We start from the raw sequence: 21,944 nt of genomic DNA, 5'->3' as shown, positions 1-21,944 counted from the left end.
AGGAAATTGACTTCATTTTCAAATGAAAAATAGAAGCATTTAAGGGATATGTCTACAGTGAATATGTAACATACAACAAAACAGCACTCAATTACATAGAATCACAGAATGAGTCAGGTTGGAAGGGACCACACTGGGTCATCTGATCCAACCTCCCTGCTCAAGCAGGATCATCCTAGAGCACATTACACAGAATCGTGTCCAAATGGTTCTTGAATATCTCCAGTGAGGGAGACTCCACAATCTCTCTGGGCAGTCTGTTCCCATACACAGTCACTCACACAGTAAAGAAGTTCTTCCTCTTCTTCACATGGAACCTCCTGTGCATCAGTTTCTGCCCATTGCCTCTTGTCCTATTGCTTGACAGACCAAGAAGAGCCTGGCTCCACCCTCCCTTCAGATACCTACAGAGATTGATGAGGTTCCCTCTGTCACCTCTTCTCGAGGCTGAACAGGCCAAATTCCCTCAGTCTTTTCTTGTAGAAGGGATGCTCCAGTCCTCTTATCATCTTCACAGCCCTCTGCTGGACCTCCTCCAGGGGCTCCGTGTCTCTCTTATCCTGAGGAGCTCAGAACTGGACACAGCGCTCCAGGTGAAGCCCCACCAAGGCTGAATAGAGGGGTGGGATCACCTCCCACAGCCTGCTGGCAATGCTCTTCCTAATGCATCCGAGGACACTGTTGGCCTTCTTAGCCACAGGGCCTCACTGCTGCCTCAGGGGCAGCTTATTTTCCACCAGGACTCCCAGGTCCTTCTCCACAGAGCTGCTTTCCAGCAGGTTGGCTCCCAGCCTGTACTGGTGCCTGTGGTAGTTTCTCCACGGGTGCAAGACCTGCACTTGTCCTCTTTGAATTTCAGGCAGTTCTTCTCTGCCCATCTTTCCAACCTGTCGAGGTCCTTCTGAAGGGCAGTGCAGCCCTCTGTGGTATCGGCCACGCCTCCCATCTTTTTGTTGTTGAGGAGGCATCTGCACCTTCATTGAAGTGATTGATGAATATACATATAAAAAAACTACATGAGGCAAAGATTTGAAGAAAAAACAAAACAACCCCTCCAATAAATATTTAATAGAAAATATGAGTGACCATTGTAATCACACTCAGACTATCAGTCTCTTTAAGTTTTCAAGAAGAAATGCTGTTCTGGATAGCATTCTAATTAGATTAGAATTGGGGAATTGCGCTTTGAAAGATCATGGTTTTATTAATCATATAGTTGCTATGGAATACCAAGTTTTTTAAAAAAATGTTGAGCTGAGAATCAGAATTCTCTTGTGATTAAAAGAGAACAGGTATGATGATGCATATGTTATTATGATACATATATTATTACCATGATTATCCACGATTTCTCTAAAATTGGATTTGTAAACTTCCCTGATGGAAGTATGGCTCAACTTGTTGGTTTCTAGTAGTTTTTTTAATTATAGAGTGATGAGAAGTAATTAGATCCTTCAATCTGACTTTCTGTTTTTCCTAATGTGTTAAATTTAACTCATTTAACCTTGCGTTGATCCAAGTAAGTTCCATTTGGTTGAAGAATATTATCCAGAAAAGTACTTCTTGAAAACTTAAAAAGGCTGATAGTCTGAGTGTGACTGTAAATAGTCAGTCATACTTTCTCTTAAATATTCATAGTTTTTGAAACTTGTAGTTTTTATATGTGTATAACCCAGTTTTGGTACTGTTAAGCTGTATGCAGTTGAGACTCATAACCAGCTGTTTTTGTTGAAGACGGTGGTACACTGTGATTGTTTCTTTCTTAAAGGGCATAAACAATGGAGATACTAACGCTTTTATGGTTGTTTCTCCCTAGGTGTGGTTCAGAGAACAGCCTTGTATTACTCTTAATACTACTGTGAATCAGATAAAAGTCATAGTTGGCACTTAGCCTTCAGAATAGTTTCTCTAGAAAACTGATTTTTGATGCTTGACATGCTCAATGCCTACTTTCCTACATTAGATATTTCACACCAAAGACACTTAAGGTTCCTGGTAAGCAAAAATCACAAACAGTGATTTCTTGTAGCAGGAGTGAGAATTGAGTGTGTATTCCCTGAATTTTTGAGCAAAGTTTGACTTTTCCTTTTTGGTGAAGAAAGGAACTATTTTCAGGCCTAATCATGCTTTTATGCTCAGAGAAGTCGAACAATTTAAGATCCAGTCCCATTTTCTGTTTACCTAACAGCTGAGTTAGGTGGCTTTCTGCTCTATGCTTTTATATTCTAAAATATCTTGCCCCACACAGGTTGTACAGGATGCTTAGTTGAACTGATAAGGAATTTCAGATTCCACTGAAAGAGGTATATTGCTAAAAGAAAGGCATTGTGCCAATTCATTGTTGCAGTCCTGTGGAGAAGTTAGCTGAGATCTGGAAAGTAAATAATAAAGTGAAATAGAACAAATGAAAGTGGGTGAACAAAGGAAATGTCAAAACATGACCATAGTGGACTAGGCATAGGACAAAGAGTTGGCCATGACACTTGGAGTAAGAAAACAATTTATTAATGACAGAAACCTATTAAGGGCTGTATGGAGGGAAAGATAGAGAAGACTGGTGCCTGAAGTAATTTCTGAAAAGTCAGAATTTATAGAAATTGGACTTATAGAAGATGTAATGAATTTAAATTCAGGTGAGTTTGACAATTATATCTTGATAGAGAAAGATTTAAAAAATAATAAGAACATAGATTATAGTCCAACTGACTAAATTGTCTTCAAGATGAAGAAGAGCAATAATTTCAAGCATGTATTTAGTTGTCCTTGTTTTTCTTGAAAGAGAACCCTAAGCATTCTTCAGAGGACTGCAGAATGCTGTTTTTAATATGTTACCAAAGCACTTCGGGAGAGGGATCTATGGAATGATCTTCGAGTCTAGTTTGAAGATTTACCTGGAAGCTGTCTCTCACTGTAGCTGTTTGAAGATTGTTAACTTGGAGTCTTCTCCTTGGAATGCCGCCCCTTTTAGGTTTGAACTTAAGGTTGAATTTCAAACCTGTTTACAATGCACAAGTTGATGGTCTGTTTAGCATTCTGCACTAGGCATCACTCAGGTATGATGAACATCGCGAACATTTCTCTGTCACACCAAGACATAGTCAGTGAGGTGCCAGTGCTTGGATCGAGGATGCATCCAGGTTGTCTTCAAACTATCTTTCTGCTGAAAGATAGTGTTGGTGATGGTGAGCTGCTGCTCTACACAGAACTCTATCAGAAGGCGTCCATTATCGTTGCAGTTGGGACACATATACTAAAGAGAACAACATGTTACTTGTTGTGTAGTCGGAGGTGTAAGGAGATAATATGATCAGAATGACCTGTCAGCAAATTTTCAAGTTTAGAGACAATAGAGTTTTTGATCATGAAGCCAACTCCTGAAAGATGACTTTCAGTTCTGGGTTTACCTGACCAAAAGAAGGTGTAACCAGCACCATGTTCTCTAAGGCTGCCTTCCTCATGGGGGCAAACTTCACTGAGAGCAACAACATCGATGTTAAGTCATGACAGTTCATGGGCAATTAGAGCAGAACGATACTCAGGATGTCCACTATCCGCAGTATGAAGCATGGTTCTGATGTTCCAGCATGCGAGAGTCAATTTGAAGACACCTTTAAAGGCAGCTGTATGCCTTTGTCTCTTTATCTTTGTTCGACTACATCAGAAGATGCCCGTTTGCCGCGGTTAACCAACCAGGTGAAGGGTGGAGATGAGCTTTGGTTAGCCACTTTTTCTTGGCTCCTGTCCATATGGAGCAAGCAGTGCTCTCCTTGAAAAAGGCTGCTTGGTCATTCAGGATGCTGCTGAAAGAGACTGTCATCTCTGGGGTCAGTCTCAAGCGACCAATGTCCTGAACTAACCTGCAGGGTTGAGTTTGCGGCTTCCAGTGCACCTTATCACCTGCCGTTTCGACCCTCGCCTGTCGCTACAGGGCTTTTCAAATGTGGATATAGCCTTCGAGCCTGCACAGTGGATTTTTTAGGTGAGGCACAGCATGTGCAGAACTGGTCCCACCCTTTACTCCTAAGGTTCACCTACCAGGGCCTAGCAAGCTTGGACAGTGACAGCGAAGTCCTCAGGATGTAGGTTTAATTAGAGTATCCTTCTCTTGGATGGATGGCCTTACAGGACTAAGCGAGCTCCATCTGCTTGAGTTTGGAGTTAGAGTTGTCCTTCTCCTAGGATGACTGCCGAAAGGCTAGCGAGCCCATCCTGCCTGTGGACACATTTTGTCTGACCCTTCAGTTTTAACCTGTGGCATGGGAGACCCTACTGGAGGCATATACCACCGCCAGCACAACTTGCATCCTCATAGGGGCACAAAAGCTTCTCCCCCACTAAAATGATTTGGATGAACCTTTCCCCTCCCCTCAGCCTCCTACACTGAAACCCAAGGACATTCCCTTGCCCTAAACACCCTTCCAAGATGCTATAATTCCAAAAATTACAATTATATGTAGTTCCAAAAACTGTTCCTGGGCAGAAGATGCAAACAAGCCAAGCCCAGCACATCCCACCCTGACTGCAAAAATGCTGGAACAGGGAGCGATCCCGACACACCCCTGGGTGGGGCAGGCACACAAATAAGGGGTCCCCGCACCCATCCGGGGCTTGGGCACCTCCCAAGGCTCCAGCTTAGCCTAAACCCCCCAGCCCCCAGAAAAACCCTCTACCCACCCTAACCTTACCCTCTCCCCCCACTGTGTCACCACAGGCCCCTCGTTGCACCGCCCACCCGTGGCCTTCCAAACGGGACTGCCCCGCCCGCCCTCCTGCTGGTCCGGGGATCCCTCAGGCCCACCCAACCCCCTCCCGTTCCCTGCCCAGGAATGATGAAAACAATGAAGAGATCCAGGATTTGTTGATAAAGAAGAGAACTGCTCACCAAGCACATCTTTCTCAGCCATCTTGTTATGTAAGAAAAGCAACCTTTCATCTTGCATGCAGTAAGCTCCAACAGAAACTTTGAGACATCCAGAACAAGTGGTGGATCAATCTAGCAGAAAAGATTCAATTGTGCGCAGATACGGGTGATCACAGAGGATTCTATGAGGCTTTGAAAGCAGTGTACGGACTTACACACCAGGTTCAAAGCCCTTTACTCAGTGCAGATGGTCAAATTCTTCCCACAGATAAAATTTCCATTCTGAATCGGTGGTCTGAACACTTTCAGACTCTTTTCAGTACCAACCGTGTAGTTCAAGGCTCAACAATTCAGTACATTACACAACAACCAGTGAAAAATGAATTGGATACTGCCCCCACTTTGGGAGAAACTCTTAAGACCATACAGCAGGTGAAATTGGCAAGGCAGCTGGGGTTGATGGAATTCCACCTAAGTCTGGAAGCACAGAGGCAAGGCACTCCATGCTAAATTTCACGAGTTTGTGGTGCATTGTTGGGAACTAGGCAGACTACCATTAGACATTTGTGATGCAGTCATCATCACCTTGTATAAGAAGAAAGGAAATAAATCAGACTGTTCAAATTACCGAGGTATTATTCTGCTCTCCATTGCTGGTAAAATCATTGCAGAAATACTTTTGAACAGACTAACACCTGCTATAGCAGAAGAACTTCTACCTGAAAGCCAGTGTGGTTTCAGAGCCAATAGGAGCACCACAGACATGGTATTTGTTCTCAGACAACTGCGAGACAAGTGTGGGGAACAGAATTAAGGTCTCTATGTAACTTTTGTTGATTTCACCAAAGCTTTCGATACTGTGAGCAGAAAAGGTCTCTGGCAGATTTTGGAACGTTTAGGATGTCCTCCCAAGTTCCTTAAAATGATTATTTTGCTTCGTGAGGATCAGCGTGGCCAAGTCAGGTATGGCCATGCACTTCCTGAGCCCTTTCTAATAACCAATGGTGTGAAACAAGGCTGCATTCTTGCACCAACCCTATTCACAATCTTCTTCAGCATGATGCTCCAAAGGGCCACGGTAGACCTTGATGAAGAAAACGGTATCGACATTTGATATTGTACCAATGGAAGCCTATTCAGCCTAAGACGACTGAAGGCCCATCTTAAGACTTTAAATCATCTTGTCCATGAGCTGCTTTTTGCTGATGATGCCACCCTCGTTGCCCGCACAGAAGCAGCTCTGCAGCATTTAACATCTTGCTTTGCAGATGCTGCTGAGCTTTTTGGGCTGGAAGTCAGCTTGAAGAAGGCAGAAGTTTTCTACCAACCTTCACCTCAGGAAGACTTTGGCGAATCGTCACTGGCAAATCAGAGTTCAGGTCAGTCCAGCAGTTTAATTATCTGGGAAGCATCATCTCCTCGGATGGTAAGATTGACGAAGAGATAGACAATAGGTTAGCAAAGGCATATAGTGCTTTTGCAAAACTCCATAAAAGAGTTTGGTGTGATAAACACTCAAAGAAAAGTACAAAGATTAGTGTTTACAGAACCATTGCGCTGTCTGCTCTTTTCTATGGGTCTGAATCATGGGTCGTTTACCGCCACCACTTGCGACTCTTAAAACACTTCCATCAGCGCTGCCTACATACAATCCTAAACATCCACTGAACTGATTACATGATTAATGCGTCTGTTCTTGAATAGGCAGTGGTTACGAGTATTGAGGCCATGTTAATGAGAACACAGGTTACGAGTATTGAGGCCATGTTAATGAGAACACAGGTTACGAGTATTGAGGCCCTGTTAATGAGAACACAGCTGCGTTTGGCAGGGCACGTCTCCAGGATGAAGGACCACCACCTCCCTAAGATCGTGCTTTGTGGTGAACTTGCCATTGCTGCCGCAAGAGAGGAGCCCCAAAGAGGAGGTACAAGGACTCCCTGAAACAATATCTCAGCTTTTGTCATATCGATCATCATCATTGATCTACTCTGGCCTCCAATCTGAGACATGGAGACACACTATTCATAATGCTGCGCTTCATTTGAGAACACACAGAGATTCATTCTTGAGGAGAAGAGATGACACAGAAAGAACTGTGTCTTGCCAGTACCGCCTAAGGAGACTTTGTGCTGTACCTTTTGCAACCAGACTTGTCTATCTCGCATTGGCCTTTTTAGCCATCAGCACATTTGTAGCAAGTGTGGGTAGAGTCCTTCTCAAATCTTCGTTTGTGAAGCCTAGCCATGATGATGATTTAGTTCATACAGCTAAAACGTACCTGCAATTCTAGCACTTTTTAAAAAGTCTCTTTTCAGCCTGTATGCAAAGAAAAATATCATAAATATCCCTCCTACCATGTGAGAAAGTTTGTCTTCAGTGATGGAGTAAAATATCTTTAATAAACTGCTTGTCTTTTCCTCATTCTTTAGCGATCAGTGAGCTTCGCGTTTAATCAGTGCATTGGGTTTGCATAGCCAGGTTCTGGTAGCAGGGGTGCTATAGGAGTGTATTCTGTGAGAAGCTTCAAGAAGCTTCCCCAGTGTTCAAAGAGCCAATACCAGCTGGCTCAAAGATAGACCTGCTGCTGGCCAAGCCCAAGCCCATCAGCAATGGTGGTAGCACCTCTGGGATGTTTTTTAGAAAGGGATTAAAAAAACAGCTGCATAACAACAGCGAGAAGAGTGGAGTGAGAATATGTGAGGGAAACCACCCCATAGACACCAAAGTCAGTGAAGAAGGAGGGGGAGGAGGTGCTGCAAGCATCAGAGTAGAGATTTCTCCTGCAGCCTGTGGGGAAGCCCATGGTAAGGCAGGGCTGTCCCCTTGCAGCCCATGGAGGTCCACAGAGAAGCAGATAAATTCACCTGCAACCTACGAAGGGGACCCCATGTTGGAGTAGGTGACTGCCTGAAGGGAGGCTGTAATGCCATGGGAAGCCCTTGCTGGATCAGGCCCCTGCCAAGACCTGTGGTCCTGTGGAGAGAGGAGCCTGCACTGGAGCTGGTTTGCTGGCAGGACTTGTGATCCAATGGGGGACCCACACTGTAGCAGGACTTACATTGGAGAATTTAATGGAGAACTGTCTCCTGTGGGTGGGATTCCACGCTGGAGCAAGGGAAGAGTGTAAGGTGATGCATGATAAATTGACTGTAATGACCATTTCTCATTTAGGAGTAACTTTGAGCCTGGGAAGAAGGGACAGGTGGGGGTAAAGCTGTTTTTTAAGGTTTAGTTTTTATTTCTCATTCTTCTACTCAGATTTGATTGGTAATAAAATTAAGCGCGTTTCATTCAAGTTGAGTCTGTTTTGCACATGATGGTCACTGGTGAGTGATCTCTCCCTGTCTCTATCTTGACCTTTCCTCATATTTTCTCTGTCCTGTTCAGCTGAGGAAGGGAGGGGTGGGCACCTGGCATCCAGCCAGGGTCAACTCACCACAGTCATTCAAACCTCGGCTGCATATCAGGATCTGAGTTTTAGTTTTCTGGAAGAAGAAAACTGCAGACCCAGCAGCCCTCAGAGATGTGTCAAGGAATGTATTTCTTGTACAACTCTTGTACAATTCGTACAGTACTTCAATCTGAGGTATTAAGAACACATACGCCAAACGTCATAGTAGCTTTTTCAAAAATAGTTGAAACACAGCTAGTAGGAATTGTACTAATACCACCTCCTGTCAGCTCTCCAGCTGATGCTGTCATCGTTGTTTTGTCTATGATGATGATGTCTTACATCTTCAACTATAACAGGTCTGACAGACTGTCTTAAATCTACAGTGTATGAAAACATCAATAACAACCAGAACACTGGTTAAACTTATTCCTGCTAGGTGCCTAGGATTGACTGAGAAGAATGCCTTGAATTTTTAGGGACAGTTTAACCAACTTTTTTAGTTTGAAAAAAGAAAACAAAACAAAAGAAAACAAACCACACCGAACCAAAAAACCCTAACTAAAATGTGTCCAGTTTTTGACTGGACAAGCTACATAAAACTATACACAATTATTTTCTTACCTTCTCAGCCCCTCACCCTTATCCCCTGCCCCAGTCTTTTTTGTTAAAAGAACATTGTTTTATGCCTGCTTAATATTGCAGGTATTAAAAAGTTTTCATTGGAACTTCAGTTTTAATGATGTGCATATAAAATGAAATGTCATAAACATAAGGCAAAAAAACCAATTTTGTGACCTGTTTATATTTAAAATATTAAAAAGGTCTGTGTCTAAATAACTGTGAAATATTATTTGAAGTTTAAAATTTACAATACTAAAATATTTTTTATTACACTAAAGCATTCTTATCAAGGAAAACAAATGTATTAAGACTTCACTGGTCTTAACTAATGTACAAAAAGAATAAATGGGGGTGAAGTGGAAGGTTATCATAACCTTGAAGGCATCTTGAATTTCCAGAGGAAATCTGAGCTTAGAAGTTTGCTTTCTGGTTGGAGCCAATAGTTTCTGCTTTGACCTGCAGTACAAAAACCTGATGCATCTGTACTGTGGTTCTGTGTAGTACACAAGCCTTACTTGATGTTACTCTTGTGGCATGAAGGCTGGATAGCTGTGACAGTGTACTACAGGAAAAGTTTGTGCTCCACTTTTTTCTGATATTCCTGTAGAAGTCTGTCATTTCCCCCTAAGAAAGTTCAGATTTCTGAATAGGCTGCATTTTCTTTTTAATAAATTAGAAATTGCTGTGCTTTTTAGAGCCCTGTGCGTTATTTAATCCTAAATGATGCTCATATATAAAAATTGTATTTGATGGGCTGTTTGGTCATCAGACATAACTCAGAGAAGAATGGTACCTAGAAAATAAGTGGGAAAAATGTTAGAAGTATGCTGAAATTATGTTTAATTTGATAACAGGTGTGCTTGTTATAAAGCTACATTATTGAATTAGTTTGTTTCCCAAGTTTTTATGGAACTAATAAGTTTCACCAAAGACAAAGTGTAAAATTCTGCATTACTTCAGAACAAATGATACGGGATGCTCCAAACCAGAGAATGATATCCAAATGGAGGAAATCTGCAGTTAAGGTTAAAATCCATGTTAAGAGATGAAAATGGGAAGTAAAGTAACTAATTAGCCATGATTCCTCTCTTGAGGAATATTCAATATTAGCTAGTTTCAATAAATGCTATCAATGTTTGGAATCCTAAATTAAAATAAATTGATTCTTCAATACAATATTTTAAAATTTTTATGTAAGAATGAAACTCATTTGAGTTGCAATTCGCACACTGTTAAGAAGCTATAACCAATACTTTTGTAACATTGGCTAGAAATGTATGGAGGGCTACATAGAAAGAGGAAAATTCTCTGTTAAGACATGGTATGGGGAAATATTTAATAAAAGTAAAGAAAAAGTGCTGACCTTTTTTACTGAAAAAACAATAAAATCTTGATTGTATATTCTCTGAAATTTACCATAACATTGTAGGAATTGTCAGATATTTCACTACTAGTAGACATGAGAGTAATTAATAAAATTAACCTGTATGTCCACACAGAAATTGTGGTTTTTTTCTATGTAGTTCATAGCTCTGACATTCTAGAGAAAAAAATCTATTATTCTTTAATAGTATGTTGTGTTCACAATTTTGTTAAACAAAATTATGCTGAAACATGATAGTTTTCATTATCTTCCATCCTTGTATTTGCTCTACTTTTATTAAGAAAAGGCATATTAAAGCCATGGCTATGTTTACAGATGCAGGGAAGCTGAAAGTTTTCTTAGTTTTTCAATGTAGGCTGTAAATAGACATTCTAAGCTATATGAAATGCATAGAGAGAGAGATTTAAGTGACACGTTTTTAACAGTTTTGAGAATAAGTACAAAACACTACCAAAATAAATTAATAAAATGTTTATGAAAAAGTTGTATCTGTCAGTTTCTCCAAGCAAATTACGATACACTCTTCTGTCAAGTACAAGAATACTTGTTCAAACATGCCTTCCATCTGTGGATTGTAGTAGAGATTTACAGTTAGAAAGTTTGGAAGTATTCTTCAGTGGTTCACTTTATGACCCTTCACTGCCCTTCATTCTTCGTAAATGTTAGGTCAGTTTGTTAACATGCTGAGACACTAGAGGAAGTTCTAGCACTGTACTACAGTCAAGATACTCAAAAATGGCTCATTTTGCTCTTACCGTGTGTGTTTATCTCCTAATACAGATAATTAGTATCATAAAACTCCTTAAGGTTAAAGTTTATTTTTTCTTCTTAGAAAGAAAGGTTTCTTTTTGTTGAAGACTTATATGTAGTTTTTGGAGCTATAAAGCAGCTTCAGGTAATGGACAAGAAGATGAAATGCTCGACTTTACAGTATTTCTTTTGCTTCTGTTCCTGTAACTTTCTGCCTCACTTGATTCCCAGTTCTCAGTCTCTGACACATTTCTCTTTATGCTGTTAAACAATTGGCAGAGCAAAATAAAAGACACGGCTTTAAAAAAAAGAGGTCAAATTCATGTAACTCATGAATCTGTAAGAGACAAAAAAATTAACATACCCTGTGTTTTTTAGAGAAATGAAACATTAGGAAACTGCATTTCTGAATTTTCCAAACCCTGAGAAAGCTAGGAAATGGTATGATATGTAGATAATTAGTATTACAGTTGGATAGCAGACATAATTGGTTTAGAAGAAGCTTTTTACTTAAGCAGCACATTTCAGGTAACTTCAATGCTATTAAAGTACATGATATACAAAATAAACCTCAATGCAGAGTATGGAGATGCATTCAGATTGGTTTGGATCTGTCTTCTTGGAATCCTAAGCCTCTGGATAATAAGAATGGAAGCATTCTGGCTGTCTCACAAAAATAACTGCTGTCATTTCATATATATCAGCAATAAATGTTTTGGCAACCGTAACCATCATAGTTTAGAACCACCGAACAAGTCAGTAACAAAATGAAATTGTAGGGACCTGCATTGTTTTTCTTTTGCAAGATAAAGAAGGGGTAGACAAGTTTACATTCACATCCTTCCCTCTCATACTCCAGGGTCTCTGGTTATCTGTTGCTGTTTTATTCAGTGCAGCTGACATTACTTATCTCCCCTGTGATTTTTGAGCTTGGGTCTTAAGCTGGATGTGTGTTACAGATAATTCTCTCAGATAATTTTTTCAGATATAAGATGGCCAAGGGAAAAAAAAATTCTTCAGTTACAGATGTTAGTAAATGAAACAGGCACAGAGCACTAGTAGAATGTGCTGCCTTTTCTAAGATGTTTAAAAACTACAGCTAATTTGCAGATGAGTTTCGGTTATAAATTTAAAGTTCTTAGTCTTGCTGCTTTGCAATTTTGCTTTGACATTCTTAAATGTCAAGTAAGTGCTCTCTTGACATGAGAAATGAGGAGCCATAATTCTTGCAAAAAACCCAGGAGCTGCTGAGTTAAACATCTTTCCTTGAGATGGTAGGTGGAAAGGTAACTTCACAGAATAACTTCTGTGCCACCTGAGAAGACTTCACTCTCTCCTCACTTATTTGGCTGTTCTTTTAAAGACAAAATTATACTGGTAGTTTTAGATACGCTTTTTAAGCCAGTGAAAGAAATACAATCTCTTTATGTTTGGTGAGTTTGAAAAAGGTAGGTAAATTGTAACAGTGGCTCCATAAAGAGTATTTTATGTTTCCTGTCTTTCCATGCCAATCCAGTTGCAAACATGGTTTTGTAAAAGTCCCAGGTTTAATGTAATGATGGCCAAATATAACCAGCATGTTCTGATGGAAATAAACCTGGTAATTTTGTCAGAAATGTGTTTCCATCTGCAGTCCTGCCCATAGGAGTGCAAATTACTGGACTGCAGTGGCATGCTACCACTATTTTTGGAAAGAGATGACAGTAATTGTAAGACCTCTCTACAAACATCAGAAAAAACTACCTGCACCTAATGATAATTTCATCCTAAATTCAGAAGGGGCAAGTAGAAACGCAGTCTTGGAAGGGGATAGATGATTTAGGTGAATGAATATGTATAAAAAATGAGAATACCACTGGCTCATGGAAAGGTGTTGAGTTTCTATATGCATCAGAAATTGCAGCTTCCATTCACAGATGTGCTTTTTATCAAACATACCACTGCCACTGTCAGCAACATAATTTTTTGCATAGGGAGAACTGGTAGAAGAAGGAAATTTATTAAACTATGAAGTTTGTTCTTTTATTTATATGCCCAAAAGATAAAAATGTATTTCCCAGACTGCTGAAGTTTGTAATTTTTTTAACAAATGGAATACACTAACTAGGGAAAAATGGATATGAGAAATTGTCTGCATGATCCAATAAATTTTCGTAAGGAGTAATTTATGGACTTTATTAAAAATTAAGGTTTTCTATTTTCAGAAATTCTCCAGAGACAATTCAGAAGGAAATGTTTCTGTTTGAAGTACCCCAAATTCTAAGAAATTATTTCCATTGAGCACAGGTCAATAAAGCACATTTTTCATTGTAAAATACTTGTTTGGTCTGTTACGTTGGACATCTAAGCTCTTTCCTCCCATAATATATATAGATATTAAAGACTGATCATAAGAATTAACATGAGTCTGAAAATTCCATTGCATTCTATACATTGCTTAGATGAGTTAATTAAAGCTGTATTTTTTATATGCAAGGAATATTCTTTATTTGATTGTGTCATTGTTTGAGGCACCAGTCAGACCTTTCCGATGGATATGGCTTTCCGTGTTTGTGAGATATCATGAACTGAACCAGATACATACAGTCATTGCTACAGACTAGATATTCCATAGGGAGACATCCCATAGGCAAGAAAGTAATGCTTTTTTGATGGTGAAGTCCTTCCTGAACATCTAGGAAACACCCATCATTCACTGATATTCTTTTTCTTATATCCATGCAGTTAATGGGATTTGGGAGGATTGGTTACCAATCTTGCACTTGTAGGTGGTTATGATCAGCTGAAGAGGTGAAACTACTCATTGTATTGAAGCTCAGGGTAATATTAAAGTCTTGTATCTTGCCAGACTACTGTTATGTTTTCTTTAAAAGCTTTAGAAGATAAATAATGTTTTCAAAAGTCTATGGAAGAAAAGGTTATGTAGTCGTGCTGTATCCTGAGATCTGAATAAACTAAACAGAACTTAACTGATCCTGATTCTCCACTTAAGAGTTCTCCTATACTAAGCATGATTTCAGTAAAGGTGACTTTATGTTTTAAGAGATGTCTGATGCTGTAGGAAAGTAATGGGCTGTTTCTCTCCTCCTCTTTTGAGCAGTTTTGGTATGAATCATGATGGGATTGGAAATTCCTGTGGGACCAAAGGTCATGAAGCAGCAAAGCTAATGGCAGCTCATATTACAGCAAACACCAATCCTTTCTCTTGGTCAGCCTGCAGTCGGGATTACATCACCAGTTTTTTAGAGTAAGTAATCTCTCAAGAAAAATGAGTTTTCAAAAAATTTACACTTTTTGGGATCAATTGTAGAGATATAGTGATGTGTTGTGATTGTATACATTTTTAGAAGGAACAGACAGAATTATAGAAAGTCTTTTTTTTGTAGATTACATTTCTGTGAAATGGCAAAAGCTTCTTTTGCTCAATTCGCCACATTAACAGTTCTCATTTTTAATCTTCTCAAAACATTTTGAAGTGCTGATCGTACCTCATTACTTCATTAATCTGAGGTGAGAAATAGAGATGGGCAGAATTTGTCTATGAATGTTGAGAAGTGTATTTTTTACATACATACATAATGTGAGGAATTCTAATGAAGGGAAGAAGGTTATGACCCTGTTCCTTGTACGTTTCACTCTTAACATGTTTTTCATGCAGTATTTTGGGTTTTTATCTATCAGTGTTCTTTGATACCGTTGGTGAGATTATAGGAGAGAATGGCATAGGTCTTTATATTAATACCTTAAAATTGTGTTAACCTCTATTACCATTTCTTGGTGATTTTTATCCAGAAGTAGATTGCTACCTGAAATTTCCCTATGAGAAAATCCAAAGTCAAAATATGTTATTCACCAAAATGTGCTCATATCAATGTATACATTGGTATAGATGATGCATAATGAAGACTTTGTGTGTTTTAAATCGTGGAAGACAAATACATAACTATCAGTTCACTGAAAGCAGTTTAATATCAGATTTTTTTAAATGCTGGAAGATGGACTTTACTGGAGGTAAATGGCAGTTTTGTTGGTAGGTTCAGTGTAATCAGCACAATCATTCCTTTAAGAAATAAAGGTTGTTCAGTAATTCTGGCACTTACTGTATTTTAGGAGATGGACTTAAACCAGTCAAGTTTCTAACCATGAGACTACTAAGAATAAAATGAGCTTCTCCTCCTCTTTCAGGGATCTAACCTCAGAATAAAGTGCTGTATTCTGAATCTTATCTAGAGGGAACCATCCGGACCAATACCTTTGGGTTGGTTCAAATGTGAAGGATCACTGAATTGGGCTGAAGAGGTGCTTCAGTTCCCCATAGAGTTAGTGAGCAGAGACAGACATTTAATGGTGGTGCTATTCAGGGGAAGAAAACTTCTCATCAGTTACTGTAATAGGTTAAGGCATTTTGTATCATGCCACTGAACAGTGCACCCACATGGTTTTATGAACTCGTACATTTAAGATTAGTGTCTAAAATAAAGCACATTAAGTCCTCCTTATGTATATGTGTGTGTGATACAGGCTTCTCAGAATGTCATTTGGTTTTCTAAGGAGATATATATATGTATATATGTATTTATTTAACACTACTATTATTTAAAAAATGTGTTGTAGTTTTATTTTATCATTACTTACATTACTTACAAATTACTTATGTTAATTCAATGCTGTTTCCACTAGTAGTCTTTTCAGTATGTCATTGAAGCCTCATTTAACTATGACAAAGAGTGTGATTTTCATATCTCTTTTGAGATTATTTCACAGCTTCATAGTTGCGATTGTAAGCTTACAGTTCAGGTATTTTCTTGTAGCATTTGGGAGTTTGTTTCTTCATGTTTCATTTACTTCTATTTGTTTCTCTCCTCTGAAAAACTCCATTTCAATCTCGTAATTGTCCTGACCATAAGCTGTCTATTGATGAAGTTATAATTCAACAGATAGCTAAGGAGTCATTTTGTATTTATAGGTTTAGAGAAGAAATGTGGTAATATTCTGTGGATTGTATTACATTGTAAATATAATGGAGCTCGTCATTTGTTCATAATGTTCCTGCACAGTTTCAAATTTCAGACTGATGAATGCAGTAATCTTTCAAATTTATATTGCCAGTTAAAAACATGTTTATCTTGTCTCTTGTTTCAATTGTGGTTTTTATTATTTATTTATTTATTTTATTATTTACTGTTAGCATCTCCATTCTTCTTTTCCATTCCCTAGGTTTGATTTCTGGTTAAGTTTCGTTTTTAAATCTGTGGGATGCCAGGGAAATTGCAGCTATATTAGCATAAAGCCAGAAGAGTACTCTGTTGAATCTCTTCCCGTAGTTCTAATCTTTTCAGGTTTTTTGACATACTTTTCTATCATGGCAAGTGTTTGCAATTCTACTTGAATTACTACCATCTGTGGATTTCATTAAAAAATCATTACTGAAGATACTAAGTGATATTTGAGCTAGAGTAAAACAAAAACCTACACATAGCAGATTCAATAATAAATTATCTTTTATAATATTTTAGCTGTATTTTTGTAACCTGGAATGTAGATGTTATTTTTTTTTCCAAAGCCACCTTGGATAAACATTATTTTACACATTGTAATTATTATAGATTTTCCAGTTGTATAGGATACTGTGTTAAATAATTTAGTAAGAGTCAAAGATAACTTTTCTTTCATCTACTAATTCCACAATCTGTTTTTAAATATGTCAGATTTCTCATTTATGCTTATTATTGTCTGTGGTTCTAATATCCTATAAATGAATTGATACTTTTTTCCCCTAAAATATTTGATTTGTTGTTTCATAAGGTAGAATAGTGAAAATTGTAGGGTTTTTCTCCAGTTTCTGCTATTCTCACCAGCATTTGTGCCATCTCAATGACAGCAGGAAGCTGGTAGAGTTACACAAGTACTTGCAGGGACAACTGTCAGAAGTCAAGATCACTTTTTTTTACCAATTCACACCTTTCCGGAAAGCAGAACAACTCTAGGAGCAGATACATTTCAATTGCAGGTAGTGAACAGTTAGCAAGAAGCAAAGAAAAATAGCAAGTTTCATGTGGCTACATTTCCTTGACTGCTTTTATAAGAACAGAATAGTCTGCATCCTGACAGAAAAAATTATTCTTTATTTTTTCCTCATATTTCTTCATAACTTAGCAACAGGTGAGGAAAATGCTGATTTAGGGCTATAGAACTCAAGCTGATAGATGATGTCATCTGTGTCTCCAGAGAGGCTAGACTCTGCACCCTTTCTTTCAATTTTCCCTCTAGAAGAGCGTCTTCATCCTCAAAACAGCTGGCACAGGACTGAGTAGACTAGAACAAGTAAGATAAGTGGCGTTTTTTTCTGTTGGGAATTAGTATGGCTGGTTTAGGATTCATTTAGCTATGTCTAACAAGAAGGATAGAACATGGTGGTGTGAAATGCAGATACCCAAGCAGAAACCTGGGGCTGTGAGTCTGTATGACATAACACAATGCCTGATTTGTCTCCTTGGATCTGAGTAGAAGTTTGGGCTGGGCCATCATAGCACCAGGTTAATGCAACTGGAATGAATTTTGATAGAAGGTCATTATGTGTTCACAGTATTATATGGTAAGGTAGTTTAGTGTGGATTTACTAGTTTACCAGCTTGGGTCACCACCTAAGAGAGCAGTTTTGCACTGAGGAGTAACTATTAAGTATCACTTGGAAGATACCAGTTCAGTGAGGCACTAGCTGGGAAATCAAATTATTTTGCAGGATTGCTGCATAGAGGATAATATGGCTCAAAGGATGACAGTAAGACAAAGCAAAGCTATGTAGTGCTAATAGATCTACCAAAACTCTTAGCAAGGATGGTCAGTCAGTACAGATGCTGAAATGGCCAAAGAAAATATTTTTTTCCTGGGGAAAACATTTTTTGAAGCATATAATAGTTGTTGTCTGTCAAGCTTATAATAGCTGTTGTCTGTCAAGCTTTTAGGTAGAATGAAAGATTGACGTAATTCAGTTTATCAACTGAATTGTTCATAAGTACTTTGCAATGGTTTTAAATTTCACTAACATTGTATGGATCTAATTAAAGAAATACTGTCTGAGAATTGAATGCTTGGAGAGCAGTGTCAGAGAACAGAGATTCCTGTGAGAGGAGTAGAAACCCTTGATATCTCTTCGTAAGAGAAATGAACCAACCCTAAAATTATTTTTTGCGACTGAATACCAATTAATATAAATTTCATTCAATGCAGCATATGTATGTATATAATATATATTATATAAAACCTGCAAGTTTCATTATATTCATCGTATATTTATACGGTATACCTATGGAGCCATTCAGATAGCTAGATGTATATAAGAGAACTTTCTACTTACAATTCTTTATTCAGTTACTTCTGTGTTTTGTTATAACAAAAACGACGTGATTTCTGGGATCATAGTTCATTTATCTTGTCAGTATCAGATAGGAGAAGGTGTTAGAAGAAGCCAAATGGCCATCTCTGTCTTTCAAAGTCTTTCGAAGATGGAGGGTAACCAAGAGTCTTTAAACTGTTTGAGTAAGATCTATCACAGGAAATTCTTGAGAGAGTCTCTACAATTGCCCTACGGCAGGATTTAGATATTGGACACCTTTCTCTGTCTGGAAGGGAGCCAAAAAAACTACCTTGGTCCAAGCAAGCCTATGCAGACAATATAAAAAAAGGTATTCAATGTTCCGGTGCAGACGTCATCTAACCAAGAATCTTAAACATACAAGTGGATATGCAGGATACATATAGGATACGTCTATATATGCCAGTTCACTGGTACTCCAGAAATGTAAAGTAACTTCTAAAAAAAAGGATAAGCCAAGACTAGTTTTGAAAGATCACATCAATCACATAAAAATTTCATATCTTTCTCTACAGATCTACAGTATTATATAGATAAACTTTGGATTATAATTTGGTTCTTTTTCTTTAAAATATACTAGGATTTTTTTTTCCCCACAGGTAACTGAATAAAAAACGTGTTCCTCATTTGCTGTAGATTTCTGAAACTTGTGTTTTACTTAAAAAGCTACCTAGTTAAAAGAAGACCCAGGTGTTTCTGTGATCCTGGGGTGGCAGCGTGGTTTTGAGTGTTGACTTTGCAAGTATTACTCTGTATCTAGGCCCTTGTGAAGGGCAGAATCATCAGCAGATTTTCATTAACTATTCTATTTGTAGAGTGTTTGATGAAATAAATAATTGGTCCAGTATTTTATAGCTTAATATCTCCCAAATTGTTACGACCGGATTTTGGTAGAGGCATGGTTTTTATAGATGAACCAATAGATCTGATTTAATATGACTGCTGGGTAATTATTCCAGTGAATAAAATAATGCTTTAGAACACAGGAAAGTTTGGAGAAAAGTACGTATTAAAGAAATAGCAAATTACTACCACCAGCAAAAGAAAAATTGAGTGTGATGAAAAGATGGTGCAAAATTAGAGAGTCTTTGCTATGAAAGAGCAGTAATAAGATGTAGAGTCAGTCTCGCACAAAAGATTGGAAAGAAGTAGATTCTTATCAGGACATGATTGTTGCATCTGAGTTTCCCTAACATACAAGCATGTTTTCATTGAGTAATTATATTCAAGATCATTTTAATTTTAAACATACACTCCAAATTTCTATTATTTATGTCCTGATTTTGCAGATATTTATGTGATTATCTGTAGTCTTGAGCAGTCTGCAGAGTTTTTTCGTTAATGTCAAGTAAAGCAGCTTTTGTAACCTGTACAGAAATATATCCTAGTGCTCCCTTAAAATCAGTTTTTACTCATAAATATGCAGCGAGGATTCTGTTAGGAACCTTACATGTAAATAATTCATGTTTTTATTAATATGTATATGTAAAAATGCTCAATTTTTATTGTTAATTTTTACTATTGCTTTTTCATTATATGTGTAATTTGGTATCAGAATTAGATAAAACGTATACTCTCAGTATATTTATGTATTTAATTGTTTAGCTATAACAGATATTCACAAATATTTATAATTAATTTAATTTATCATCATTGAGTGTAGCTTTCTTTATAGTCCATGTCATTATTACTAATAAAGCTATTCTGTAACATTCAAAATCTATTTTCAGAGCCAGTGTTCTGGTATATTTTGTTCAACCATTGAAGGATTTGTATTGTACTGTGTAAGTTGCTGAGATATTTGGGAATAGATACTGCAATAGGAACATAGTCCCTGAGATATCTACATCCGTGGTTCTTGCTTTTTCTCTTTTTTGACCTTGGATACAACAATGATATTTGTACAGAGGTTTTGCATTGTTCAGTCTGTAAAGATTTAGAAACATTTAATCCCTGGTTGCTGTTAATTTAGTTGAGCACTTAGCAGTGACAGCGTGTCTGAGATCTTAAGCTTCTATAGAATGTTCTAGTACCCTTGATACCCTTCCAAAGAGAAGAATAATTTGCTATTCTGTGATATTAAAATACAAAAAATGTTTAAATTATATTGTAGAGTGTTTTAAAATGATCTTTGGAGACACTACAGTGGAATACTGGGATGAAATAACATCAAGCTTAGCTATTTTATAATTAGGTTCCACTATTGTCCCATAAAATGTCATGAAATCAGGAGAATTAGGAGATTGCTAATTAGGAGAATGCTAAAGTCTTCGAGTACTAGTAGTACCTTATAGAGTAAAAGACTGTAAGGATCAGTTTGAGATCATCTTATTTGTATTTGAGATTCTAAAGATTTGTCTGTGTTCAGGAATGTAAATGCTCTACAGGTATATCCTGTAGATTTTTTGACTTGGTATATGCTTCCTGTATAAGATACAATCACAAAGCACAAAAGTAATTGTGAGTAGAAATTTTCTAAAGTTGGTGATCTGAAGGTATTTGGGCATTCTTTTCCTGTCTTTTTTTACACGTACACAAACGGCTTTTTTCCACTTTTGTAGGCCTGACTAACCATTAGATCTCTGTTTATGGAGTGCTCCAAAACTGTTATTCTCCTTGGACCCTTTTGGTTCATTCTCCTAGAGTTAGCCGAAATTTTTTTCTCAACTCTCTGAGTTTCACTTTGGTGGAGCAAAGAGAAAGAGAGAAGGAGGATATAGGCTCAAGAGTATTGCACCATTCCGAAGTCTTGTAAAAGGTTTCTGGAAAGGTTATATGGTCCTTGGTCCATATTCATCCTTTGCACAGCTTTGGTCAGACCTTTCATAACTAATGGAAAGTCTCTGGTTTTATTAATGCATTTATAACACATGCCGTTTCTTTTCCAGGATACTTCAGTTCGCACAGTACAGTATCAGAGATCAGTTTTGTTCAACTACTTGGAATAAATAATAGAACTGAAACAGAAGGAAAGCGAGAAAGATTTTCAGTCTAGTAGCTAAAAAGTGAATGACTTCTCATTATTCATTTTCTCACTTTTTTACTACTATAACAATATTTAATTACGGTGAGAATCCTGTTATTAGAGCAGAAGAGTTGTATTTTTGTATTTAGTACAAGGATTTTTGACTTACATTTCTGCAATTACATGTCTTGTGGAGTGGGTATAGACTTTAATCACTTTGCAGTGATCTTTTAAACTCGATACTATTGGAAATCTTTGGAAATGTTCCCATAATACGGCAATACTAGCTCAAACTGATGCCAAATCCTAAACTTCTCACTGCTTGTTTAAGCAAAGATTCTGTCTGCAGTTTATTCCAGACATTACAGAAAAATCAGATTGTATTTGAGTTATTTTCACACTGGAATTACTAACATGTACTCCTCATACACACAAAATACAACACTGAAATATTTCAAAAGAATGAAGGATGTTTTCCCAGCTTTTGCTATTAGAATATGTATATATCTACTTGCAGTAATTACCTGGAATAAAGGGGAAAATACATTATTTTTTTTATACCAGAACCACACAGATTCAGGAAAGTTTTGA

At 37.7% G+C, this 21,944-nt stretch overlaps 1 protein-coding gene across 6 annotated transcripts in view; it reads left to right on the top strand.

The window, feature by feature from the left end:
* Positions 1-21,944, top strand: part of ADAMTS6 (ADAM metallopeptidase with thrombospondin type 1 motif 6) — a 148,057-nt gene that overhangs the window by 64,687 nt on the left and 61,426 nt on the right. For all 6 annotated transcript variants that reach the window (XM_027635080.1, XM_027635076.1, XM_027635077.1 and 3 more), the window contains one exon: positions 14,114-14,260. In XM_027635080.1, the coding sequence (XP_027490881.1) occupies positions 14,114-14,260 (147 nt within the window). The remainder of the gene's footprint in view (positions 1-14,113; positions 14,261-21,944) is intronic.

The sequence above is a fragment of the Corapipo altera genome, unplaced genomic scaffold (assembly GCF_003945725.1).
Source record: "Corapipo altera isolate COAL_440 unplaced genomic scaffold, ASM394572v1 61411, whole genome shotgun sequence".
Classification (NCBI taxonomy): Eukaryota; Metazoa; Chordata; class Aves; order Passeriformes; family Pipridae; genus Corapipo; species Corapipo altera.
This window is presented reverse-complemented; position numbering and strand designations above follow the sequence as displayed.